This window comes from Diplotaxodon limnothrissa, linkage group LG17, assembly GCF_057381915.1.
Source record: "Diplotaxodon limnothrissa isolate DT_005_m linkage group LG17, D_limnothrissa_male_GT1.1, whole genome shotgun sequence".
Taxonomy (NCBI): Eukaryota; Metazoa; Chordata; class Actinopteri; order Cichliformes; family Cichlidae; genus Diplotaxodon; species Diplotaxodon limnothrissa.
Genome location: NC_140612.1, coordinates 4,745,506 through 4,757,409, shown reverse-complemented (window position 1 = coordinate 4,757,409; position 11,904 = coordinate 4,745,506). Strand labels below are relative to the sequence as shown.

The 11,904-nt window shown below is 40.7% G+C and overlaps 1 protein-coding gene across 1 annotated transcript; it reads right to left on the bottom strand.

The window, feature by feature from the left end:
* Positions 1-1,765: 1,765 nt before the first annotated feature.
* Positions 1,766-11,447, bottom strand: elk3 (ETS transcription factor ELK3). Its single transcript, XM_085375710.1, has 5 exons — positions 11,234-11,447; positions 7,259-7,506; positions 6,437-7,165; positions 5,132-5,254; positions 1,766-3,570 (listed from the first exon to the last, which is right to left on the bottom strand). The coding sequence occupies exons 2-5, from the start codon at positions 7,463-7,465 to the stop codon at positions 3,475-3,477; spliced, it is 1,155 nt and encodes a 384-aa protein (XP_085231836.1). The 5' UTR covers positions 7,466-7,506; positions 11,234-11,447; the 3' UTR covers positions 1,766-3,474.
* Between the last annotated feature and the right edge of the window lie 457 nt (positions 11,448-11,904).

Below are 11,904 nucleotides of genomic sequence, written 5' to 3'. Positions count from 1 at the left end.
GTAATCACTCGTGGTCCAGACTTTGGCTGATCTTCATTGGAAATAGTTACATGAGAAGATTGATGTCACGCTAAATGTGAAGCTTTAGCTTTGGTTGGGTTAGCAAAAAGACTGAAAAGAGTTTGAAATGACGAGCTTAACTCTGTAACGTTTGTCCACACCTACAAAGCTGACAAATCAACGCATTCTGCTTTATTTCACCGTTTAAGTGAAAAACATGATCACCTGTAAAAACCAAAATGTTTTTTTTTTTACAGGTGCTGGGAATTTTAGCTCAGTGTGCAAGCCCAAGAGTTGTGTCAGCCTTGTCATCTTACTTGGGGCACATAAGCATGTTTCTCGAAATGTCAAACCATTTCCTTAAAGGATTAATAGAAAACATTACATTTTTGTGGCAGCAAAAAAGTCACACGCGGAAGAATTACGTAAAATGTCAGCGAACACCTGCACTCACAGTAGCAAAACAGACCTGACTGCAGTGGTTAATCTTGTGCAGCTAAATACCAGGGTGCTTTGAACATCACATGTAAGATGATCTGATGGAGGTTTTCCTGTTACTGCAGTTCTTTTGGTCGACATCTTAATGAAAGTTTTGTATTTACACTCTCTTTTTTTTTTCTTTTTTAAATGTCTACAGTAGAGATTTCTCTTTCAGATACTGATTGGGTAGAAAAATGCTATAGAAGTGCTCGAGGCACAACTAATTCTTGATAAATTAATATATGAAAGCATTAATGGAGTAAACTAAACTAACACAGTTTGCAGCTAACAGTTTAATAATCCTGTAGATAACTCTTAGGAGGCTTTCCTTATAAGGCGGACATTATCATGTTCAAGAGCTCAACACAAACTGTGACAACACAAATACTGTAAAGAAAATATACTGTAACCAGTTTATATTTAGAATAATGTATAAATTATTGTGTTCCCAGGAAAATGTCATTATATTAATGGTAGATTTCCTGTATTACATCGACCCAAAACATGTCTCTTTAAAATAAAGTAGCTTTCTTATACTGCATGCTTGGATGCTTCACTAGAATAGTTTTTGTTTTTCAGAAGTTATTGATTTCCATTTTACTTCGATCAGACCGAAAGATGCAGGATTATTTCTCCGTGAACTGCAAACTGTTCCTGTTAATAGGACATTTGTGTGCACGAACAGCAGTAACATGCACAAAAGGAGATTTCGATAACAGCTAAAATATTTATCATTGTAAAACTGTACTTTTTCAAAATGTGTGACTGATGTATTTTTCCGTGAACACGTCTGAACGTGTGTGTGTATGTGAGCCTGATGCATGGAAGGCCTGCTGTGTTGTGAACTCGACCTCTCTGAAACACTGAGCTGCCGGTGAACAGTTGGTGTGTGACTCTTTTTACTGGAACTATTTATTTCTCATAACCATGGAAAGTAAATTTAAACAGTTTCCTAAAAGCTCTGCGTAGCAGTCATTCTTTGTTTTTCATCCATCCCAGGACCACCTTGTTGCTACAGCGCTAATCACCGCACCACCACGCTACCCGATAGTTAATTTTGACTTTTAAAAAAAGTACTATAATAATTCTATTTCAAAAAAATGTAACATTTATTTAAAGAATGCAGAAAACAAGCAAATCACTGAGAATACACTTCTATTCATTTCTCTAAAACAAAAAACAAACCATTAAAACAAAAAACAAATTCTTTGTGCAATTTTGACTTTGAATGTCAAACTTAAGCTAAACACATTTACATAAATCTTACATATTGAGAAAGGCACAGCTGGTAGAAGGTTAAAAAATTACAGTGCATTTGAGAAAATACAAGATATTATACAGGAAATAATGACTTCCACAGCGTTGTAGCACTCTGGCTAGCAGGAGTTCTGCTAGGAGTCAGTGAAGGTCCCTTGTCATGTGGTCACATGTCCGGCTCAAAGACTTTTTTATTGTGTTTAATAAAAAAAAAAAATCCTGAGACCTGCAACATCCAAAAAATGTGAACATTTGGTATATTAAAAGGAAGGTTTAGCAGGAAAGGAAAGGGGGGGGGGAAAGCTGTATCATCCTCATTCATGACTTGCTCGCTGTTGTAGCAAGTTTTCTTTACTGGCCTATGTAGCCTGTAGTGTCAAATTCTTGAGTTATGGTCCCCTTTTGATCAAATTTTGATGAATTCAAAGACTGATCCTTTCATATATGTGCAGTAAACATTAAGCTAGAACAGTTCATTGACTGTTTCAAAGGTTACAAAATCCATTACTAAAGCTTACTAGTGATTAAATCACTAAGTTTTTAATCCACACACACAAAAAGTGTTTTGAAGCTTTAAGTTGTGATTTTAGGGTTTAGGCTGTGACTCTTCTCTTGGTATTAATGAGATTTTGCCTGAAGGTGCTTTATGTTGTAAGGTAGAGACCCTACAAGAATACAAATCTGTCCACAATTCACAAGGATCGCTACTCCTCCTGGAGTATTGGTCAGAGCTGACTCGAACCTGCACACCCAAACTGTGCTCAAGGTCAAGACTATGTTTGAGATTTCATGGATGCCTTTTCCAGTTTTCAGAAGAACCACTCCTCCTAGAACACTGGTCAGATTTTAATCTATTGGGATTCATTAACAATTAACATGATAGGACTGTAAACGTCCTTGACTTTTTAGTGAATTTCAGTTCTTGTTTACACAGTTCAGCCAAGTAAGTACTTACTTTGCATACTTTACACATTAAAATAACCTGTGAATTGTGATGAATCATAAGCCAGATGAGCTTCTATGTCAGTGATTTTCTGGGTTACAGGTCAGTTTATTTACAGATAAATCTTTCATGAATGAGCTTTCAAGTACTTGGATTTTATTACCTTGTGAATAAGCAGATCTAAACATTTAACTGTCTGGCTCTAGCTTCATTTTCTGCACACATACGCGGGAGTGCCAACAATCCTGGCATGTAACACTAACCCTCAATAGGAAAGTATATTTCTGTGCTTTCTTTAAGCTGCTGGTATGAATCTATTAAGACTAGCCTCTGACACTGTGGTGTACACTAATTAGGAATGTGGATACTGAGTTTAGTTAATGCAAGGGGGGAAAGCAGTATTATATTTCAACTGGTCTGCATCACTGAAGCTTAGACAAAGTGGAATGAGACTGATTTAAAAAAAAAAATGACATGAGAAATGTGATGAGGTCTGGCCTTCACTCAGATTCTTTGCTTGAAAACAGTTCAAAGATTTCTGTCCTGAAGGAATGAAAACACCAAACACATGTTAAAGCAAGTAAACATGAAAAAGGGGCCAATGCAGATGCTCTTCTCAGAGAGCAAAGTTTCTGATAAGCTCCTGTTTCTTCTATAATCAATACAAAGCAACAGGTGTTGGATTTAAAGTGTAACAGAGCGAGTCCAAATCCTCGGCGGTTCTTCTGTGTTTAATGGGCGCCGGTTCAGTGTTAATGTGGTCCGGCCCATTTCCCTGTTATCTTAGGCTGGCATCAAGACTTGTGGGAGCTGGAGGACAGCAGCAGAGGAGAGGAGGTGTCCATGGCAGGCAAAGGCACAGGGATGGGTCCGTTCAGCAGTGTGGGGAACTGCAGAAGGAGAAGAAAAAACTGGATTTTTGTATTTGTTGTGTTGTTTGTGTGAATGACAAAATAGTCTCCTGACTTCAGTGTTTTCCATGGATATAAATTAAAATAAAAACACATACTCTATTAACAGTCACTAAAAGTGAAGAAGAAAGAAACTCGATAGTTTTAGAGTCATTTGTTACTTTTTCTTCAGTCATTTCTTTTTGTTCTTCTGCATGCTTTTACGAGCAAATCACAAAAAAATCAAATCACCTTTAAAGCATGTTGTTTTTATTTGTGGCTTTACGCTGACTCATACATTAGTCTGTTATATACTAACAATACTATGTAAGTATATAACAGACTAATGTATAAGTCAGTGTAAAAATTGTTTCATGCCAATGTCTAAACAGTCTGCTGGAGGAAGTGCTTCAGGTTTCGAGACATTGTGAGGACGACACTGGGACCAAATCCTGTTCTGAGGACTAAAACTGTGTATTTGATGCTTGGTTTAAAAGTTTATTTGTTGTAGTGTGTGTGTGAGAGCTGACTTGGATGGGAGAGACTCTCTTTTCCCCCTAGACAACAGGAAGTTGCCCTCTTTTCTTGTCCACACCAAAACGGAAACATCTGCAGCTTATTTTGAAACCCTTGGCATAAAGTGAATCACACACACACCTCACACACATTAATGTGAGAAAACAACTGCAACTGCTTGTCTCAATGCCATATGAAATGACTATAAAGAGCAGTTTGTGTAAACTGAGATAGTTTATGGGCACATCACTACACTTAAAGATGAAAACATTTATCTTTTCATGTCCTCATCAAGTAGAAACTGCCAAAATTTTTCTATGTTGGTTTTAGGTGAAGACATAGACTGTATATAAAAGATGAGTTCATCATGGTTAGAAGTCCCATCTTGAAGCCTCCAGCTGAGCATTTTAACAGGTCTCAACATGATGAGTGAGGCAACCTGAGGAATTGTGCAGTGTCATTTAATTTCACACTTTGTGGCCATACAGTCATAACCTGCTTTGTGTCTGTTTGACCACAATTTACAAAATGAACATCATTCTGTAACAATCATTATCTTGATATCTTCTGCAGGGATTGTTTTTCTAGCCAATGCAGTCCCCCTGGGAAGTACATCCGTCGTAGTCTATGTAGAAAGAGTGTCGTTTTTGCTGAATAACCATCAGTGACAAAACCAATGTAATCAATGTAAGTGTAAGAATGCAGCAGACATGCTCTCCCTCCTTGGATCTGCTGGCAACCACTTCCTCTTGGAGGTGGGTTCTTTATCCCCACTGTTGCCAAATGTTGCTCATAGAGGATCCTTTGGGGTTCTCTGTCTAATATTTTGATCTTTGCTTTCCAATACCTTGAGTTGTTTTGTAACCTGGTGCTAAACAAAACTGAATCCAGTTAAAATCAAATCAACTTTTAACAATGTAGCTCGAGCCTGTGGTCCGTTCCTGAAGTTAAGATATTTTTAGATTTAACAGAGGCTTGGCAAATATCTGCAGCTGCTGAAGACAGCCCGTGCACATGCATGGAAATAAAAATAAATGACTGTTACCTGGAAGAGGGGCGCGTGGCTCTGCAGTTGGGCAGGGCTCAGGGGTCCCACTGGACTGAGGCTGGACCAGAATTGGATATTGGAGAGCAGAGGGCTGGGAGTGAGCAGCAGACCAGACGGAGTCTACATAGACAAAACCCCAAATGAAATGTCAGGGAATAAATACACTAAGAAATAGATGATGGTGTTTATTCTGGCAGCACATCAGCGGCGAGGCTGTCGTGTCACTCAGTCTCACCCAGAGCTCAAAGCCAAGTGTGCCCTCTAGTGATCTCAAACCGACTTGGCAGACTGTCTCCATGCAGACCAGGAAGCCCCACTCATGCAAAATTCATGACATCTACTTTCTGTCTCGGCTTTCTGAGATATATAAAAGCAGTTTGGTTTTCTTTTCTTCAACAGTCTGTAAAAGGTAAATGAATGCTTTTGTGTTCCCACTGTCAGTACAGTTACACTTTCAGCAATGCTAGACTGCAGACGGCTGTATACTTATGGTTTTTAGCTGATGACCTTTACTTGATTGCCTGCCATTGATCTGTCTGGTAATTCCAGGACCTCAAATGTCTTTTGTTTTACCACTCAAAGCTGTCTTATGAACCTTGTTATAAACCATTTATTGATGTCCGGTCCACTGAACTAGATTAAGATTGTTTGTGGCGCACGATTTAATGGATTTTTGCTTCTTTACCAACCACAACCTACGAAATTTGAAAGAAAAGAAAAAAAAAAGCAAACACCATAAACTTGTTTCTCACAGTTCTATTCTGGTTTGTTATCCAGGAAGTGAAAAAGGGGGGGAACAAGGTCTTTAAAAAGTTCCAGACTTTTTATTAAAATTCCCATGTGTTCCCGTGGGTGAAAGTGGGTTATACATACTAATATTAAATAAGTGTGCACATGAACGCAGCTCAACTTTTGAAATAATGAGTGAACAGGTCAGCCTATACTTTTATTTTCCATCAGTGATGTATGCACAGCAGTGTATGATTAGTCAGTCTGGATAAGAGCGTTCGCCGAATGTCTGAATGTAGTCAGACTGTCCTGGTTTGGTCAGTGTGTTGTTGCCAGTGAATCGGAAGCTGCATGAACATATGGCTTCACTTATGAACCTCCTCCCTCCCTCCCTCCCTTCCTCCTTTTCTTTCCGCTCACCTCTTTCCATCTCCTCCCTGTCTGACTTTCCTCATCCAAAAATCTCTTCTTTCGCTCGTCTGACCCTCATCTCCTCATTCCTCACCTATTACCTACTGCATTACTGGAAGCATGAATGTGTGTATAACAAGTGTGTAATGTGTCACGTTGTACCTGTGCTGTGAAGAAGGCTGAGGTCAGAGACCCAGATGGCAGAGCTGGGCTGTTGAGGGCAAGTGAGACAAGGTCACTTCCTGTCAAGAGATGTGAAGGGGCGGAGATTTCCAAGCCTTTCGGTTTTCTTCCTTTTAGAGGCGTACTATTGGCCAGTCCCCTCCTTTCTGGTGTTGTCCTGCTCTGTAACCTCTCCCTGTCTCTCTGACCAGATGACAGGTTTAGAGGTTGTGCGCTGGGCTCCAATTCATCTGCATCTGTGCTCTGGACTCCCACTCTCACTAGCATATGGGTGGGGCTTTGTGGAGGGGAGGAGGATGAGGAGGAGGAAGAGCAGGCCAGCTGAGGAGACGGCCTGGAGGAATGGGAGTTCTCGGTTGAGGATGGGGGTGGGGTGGAGGGGAGCGAGGAGTGGCCACGGTGGGTCATGAATCGGATGACAGAGGAGCCGTCGTCCGGACGATCGGATCTGGGCTCTGTCTTGATTGGCCGGTGCTGCTCTAAGGAGTGATGCAGGGAGCTGATCTTGAAGGAGGAATACAGGCCGGAGTGGAGGTACTGGTTCCTCTCACCCCCATCCTCATCTTCAGCCTCGGGTTCTGATGCGGTGCCCCCGCTTTCCTCACTGCTGCGACCCGACTCCACCAATGCAGGGTCCATCTTCAGAATCTCAGGGAACGACACAAACTTGTAGACAAACTTCTGACCGATCACCTTCTTGATGATGTTCTGCAGGAGAATCACGATGAGATGTGCAGTTCATTACAACTGAGGAGACAAACCACTTCAATGTTGTGTAGCTTAGATATATAAGTTGCGTACCTTGTCATAGTAGTAGCGCAGTGCTCTGCTCAGCTTGTCATAGTTCATGTTGGTCTTGTTCTTGCGCAGGCCCCACAGCTTGGCCACTTCCTCTGACTTGAGCAGCTTGAACTCGCCATCATTGGATGTCCAGCAGATAAGATGTTTGTGGCTTTGGTCGAGCAGCAGCTGCAGCAAGAACTGCCAGAGTGTGATGGAGCTCTCCATGATGATGGGGAGGGAACGGGGACACCAAAGACACAGGTGATCTGCAGTAAAAAAATCAGATCAGGAGAAACAGTCAATCTGGAATGGCCTATATTCCTTTGCAGGGGTTGCTTCTGTATCTCTTTGTACATCTGTAGAGTGACAATAAATTCTTTACTGTACAAAGAGTGCAGTAAGGAAGAGCGCATCTCTTCTATAGTTGAATCTGTACCAGAACATTCACATGTCAACTGTTGGACGAGTAAAATCATGTCACATATGAATCTCTGGAAGTTATGATGCTGATAGGAAGTGTTCTCCTTGCTGGTGCATTACAAGTCTACAACTTACAGCGGCTTCTGTCATAATAGCTAACAACTCTATGTTCTTTTACTCCATGAATTCACAGTTAAACTTAAGATCTGATATGACTTGGGCCCAAGTCTTGTCATCGTCATCTCCCCCTTTGTCTCTCTTGCCTCATTCTGGACCTGTTTTTTCTTTTATGTTTTTTTATTGGATGAGTTGGTTCTTTATTGTAGTTTTTAATAATACCGATTACATGTTTATGTTTGTCTAAAGACAATAAACATTTGATAACAAAAAAAGCCCATCTAGCTCTTAGTCCCTTTAGAATGAAATATCTAGTTCTTTAGCTTCAACATGCTACGATGAGTTAAACCAAAACAATGAGCTCAAACTATGATGGCCCTGAGAGGTTAAAAGCACTGCAACTCAAGAAATAAACTCACAAACAAAAAACAATTAAAAAAAATTACTGCAGGATTTTTCTATTTGCTGGTGTTTCCTAAAGTTGCACTGCATTTGACTTCCAGGGCTGCCATATAAAAGACATTAAAAGGTCTTCTTATAAACTGCACAGTTGGCTGATAGAATTTGTGACACTCTGTGCATTACAAATATTAATTTTATATTAATAATGTGAACTTGGTGTCATAAAAATATTGATTAATGCAGATTTAAAGCTCACTTTTATTAGAAATACAATACACCATTCCCAGTGAACTTAAATAAATGAGAACCTTGAACTTGGAAAAACAATCTAATTGAAGAATGGGATGCTGTGTAAAATGTAAATAAAAATATTTGCAAGTCAGCTGATCCCTTTTACTGATAAATGTTGCTGTGCTTCAAAGATATATCTGGACATTGTTGATGGCATCACATTCAAAGTTCGCATTTGCATTTCACGCAGCGGGTTAACTTTTGTGGAAAACCGTACTTAAAGTACATCACAATACATGCAAGTCATCCAGTGTCCTTAAAAGGTTATAGATTTTAATCTTTCCAAGACTCAATTGTGAAAGAGGACATCATAAAAAGAAAGGAAAAGGGTAGTTGGTGGGTGGAGAAGAGAAAGACTGTTGGCATCAAAACTAAAGTGTATGCTGATCCTTCTTCTGGTTCAAACATGTTTAACACATGTTCAAATAACTCAACCTTTGAATAACAGAGTAATAAAAGAGCTTTTAGAACAGACATGCAACGGTCATCTGTGAATATGGATGTTTATCAAGGCATACGGGTAACTTTCAAGGGGAACACGTCATATTCCTCCTCAAAAAGCAAAATAACACACTTGGGGAAACTGTCAGTGTATGTTGAATTATTACCTGGTGCTTTGCATTACAAAAATAAAACATTTCCATTCTATATTGATGCACAAAAGCTGGCGCTCACCCATGCATTTCCATTTGAAATGAAAATCAGCCCATTATTTGGTTATTTATGCTTTAATGACACACCCAGAAGATTTATACACGGGGTATGAAAAATGATTTGCTGCATTAAAGGTCATTTTCTTGCCAAAATCTTCCATTATTGTGAATCTTAAACGATCAGAAAGCCAACAGTTGTTAGCTCTGTTCGTATTTACTTGGACTACTTTTGCTTACAGTTGATTAGTGTGAGATATGTAAACCATGTGTCTGTGGGTACTGGTTTGTGTTCTTTGCTACTTCCTCCCGCTTCTTGTGTGTGTGTGGAAGTGTGTATGTTACAGTACATGTTGGGGTGGATCACTAGTGTTACAATTTCTGAAAAGAGCTCTTTGATCATTTTTCAGTTTTGTTTTAAGATGCAAAACAATTTCCAAAAACAAACAAAAATAAAATCTCTCTGGGATTTCCTCAAACTCCGACACTGCTCTTTGTGCTTCTTGTTATTTCGCATGTGTGCATGAGCTCTAGTATCACGTGTGTGACACAGAGAGAACAAGAGAGAGAGGTTCATACATTTGGTTGGTTGGTTTTTGGATGTTCCCATGGTGATAAAACAGGATGTGGTCAGTGATCTTCTGCCAAGGCAAGCCTGGGTTTTTAACTGACATGTTTACCTGTGGGTGTCTGCCTGTCGCTCCCTGCCTCCTTTGTCAAATAAATTAAATTACAGTTCCTGAGCTGCACACTGCGAAACGAAAAATAACAAACAACCGCTAATATTCGGAGTAATCAACTACTGATTCGATCTAAAAATACAGCGTACACCTTTCCCTTTGTGTCTTTCTGAAAGGAAACCAACCAGCAAAAGGGGGGTAGGGGTGAAAGTGCATTTCGTGCAAACAATGACCCATCATCGTGAACACACACACACAAGCAAGTGTGTTCTCACTTCCTATTTCCTGAATGTGTGTGTGTGAAGTGATGGAAGAACTGTACTGATGTCCGTCTGTCTAAACGAGGACTTCCTGTCATTCAGTTTCAGGGGCGTCATTCCCGGTGAGAGACCTTTCCTATCCAGGACTTCCTGTCACAGAGACCCACTGGGAACGAACACACACACACACACACACACACACACACACACACACACACACACACACACACACACACACACACACGGTCTATACTTCTATATAGATCTGTTATATGGGGTATACATGTATGCCCCGGTGTCAAACTTTCTGATCTATACTCTGCAAGTCTGTTGAGGAGATGAACAAAGCCACAAAAACTGCTGATTTATTTGGAATTTCAGAATAAAAGCAGTCTGGAGCACTGGTCCGCTGTTTCAGTGCTTAAAATCTGCTTGTCCATAAACTCCCTCTTCTTGTGCAAGCTCACAAGTCATGGAAGATCTGTACATAAAAAATTCTCCTACTGCAAATGTTTATCCATGGGATTTTCTGCCAGTGTCTTCTGGGGGCTCTTCAGTCCAGCGGAAACAAACCAAAAGCCACATATGAGTCTATCCATTTTCTTTAGGCTGTGTATTTCTTATTTTTGGAAGTATGTCTGTGTGTGAGAGTGTATGTCTGTGGAAAGAGAGCAGGGGTTTCTGCTGGAACTCAAACGGTTCTTTGTTTTTGCACCAGTGACTCATTTTCAAGATGTTGTCTGCTGCCAGCTTCTATCCGGAAGCGCATGGCAATTAGTCTGCGAGGTCCAGACAAACCAGAAATTCTACTACTAGATTTTTAAAGGAGCCACGGCTGATTTTTTTTCCACAGCAGCCACCATTCTAACCTCTTTTAATCCCTTTCTTTACCCCCAAATGTAGCTCCCATCAGCGGGGTCAGTTTTGATTCCAAAGCAGAGTGCTAAAACCGCAGCTTTAACACATTTTTACGCACAGCTTTACCTCGTTACGCACAACTTTACGCACGACTTTAGTCGGATTTCAAGTTGACAGTGACTGCCTGACCGTTAGAGGACTTCAGCAGATACACCAACAGCTAACGCGAGCTCGTTTCTGTCTTTCTATTACGCCCAAATGTGCTCAGACACATAACTTCAGAAAGTTGCCCATAGCAGGAAATATGGCACCTACCTAGCTGTGGCTGCTCCTCTGTCCGTGTGCGATGTGTGGGTTTGTGTCTTTAAAGCGGTGTGTGCGAGGTGTGTTGGGGCTCCATGCTGCTGCTGTTGCTGCCCCGCTGTCTGAAAGCGGATCCGCAGCTTTTCTCTCTCCTGCTCAGAGCAGGAAGTCGGGACGCGTAGACGGAGAACGGGCGCACTTCCTCTGGCGCAGTATTCCAGTCTGTGTAAACACATACACACAGGCGCGTGCACACGTTCACACAAAATTTCTACTTCCCATAAACACACCTCCTCTTTTAGAATACTCTCTCTCTCTCTGTCAGACACACACACACAGAAATATTGTAATCTTGACTACCCTCAGCGCTGAGCCAAGTGACAACTGACGTCACCTTCTTCCTGCTCACCGGGAGGGGTTCCTGTTTTTACACACACACACACACACACACACACACACACACACACACACACACACACACACACACACACACACACACAGAAACACACACACGTACACACAGTACGTTAAGTAAATCTGGGCCTTTGGGTAACTTTATTGTCCAAACTTTAGTTTCCTTATGGAAAAATCATCACCTTCTGGAGGTGGGTACAATGCATACACTTACAAAGCAAAAACTTTATTAAGTTTAATGAATAAATATATATGTAATATTTAAACGA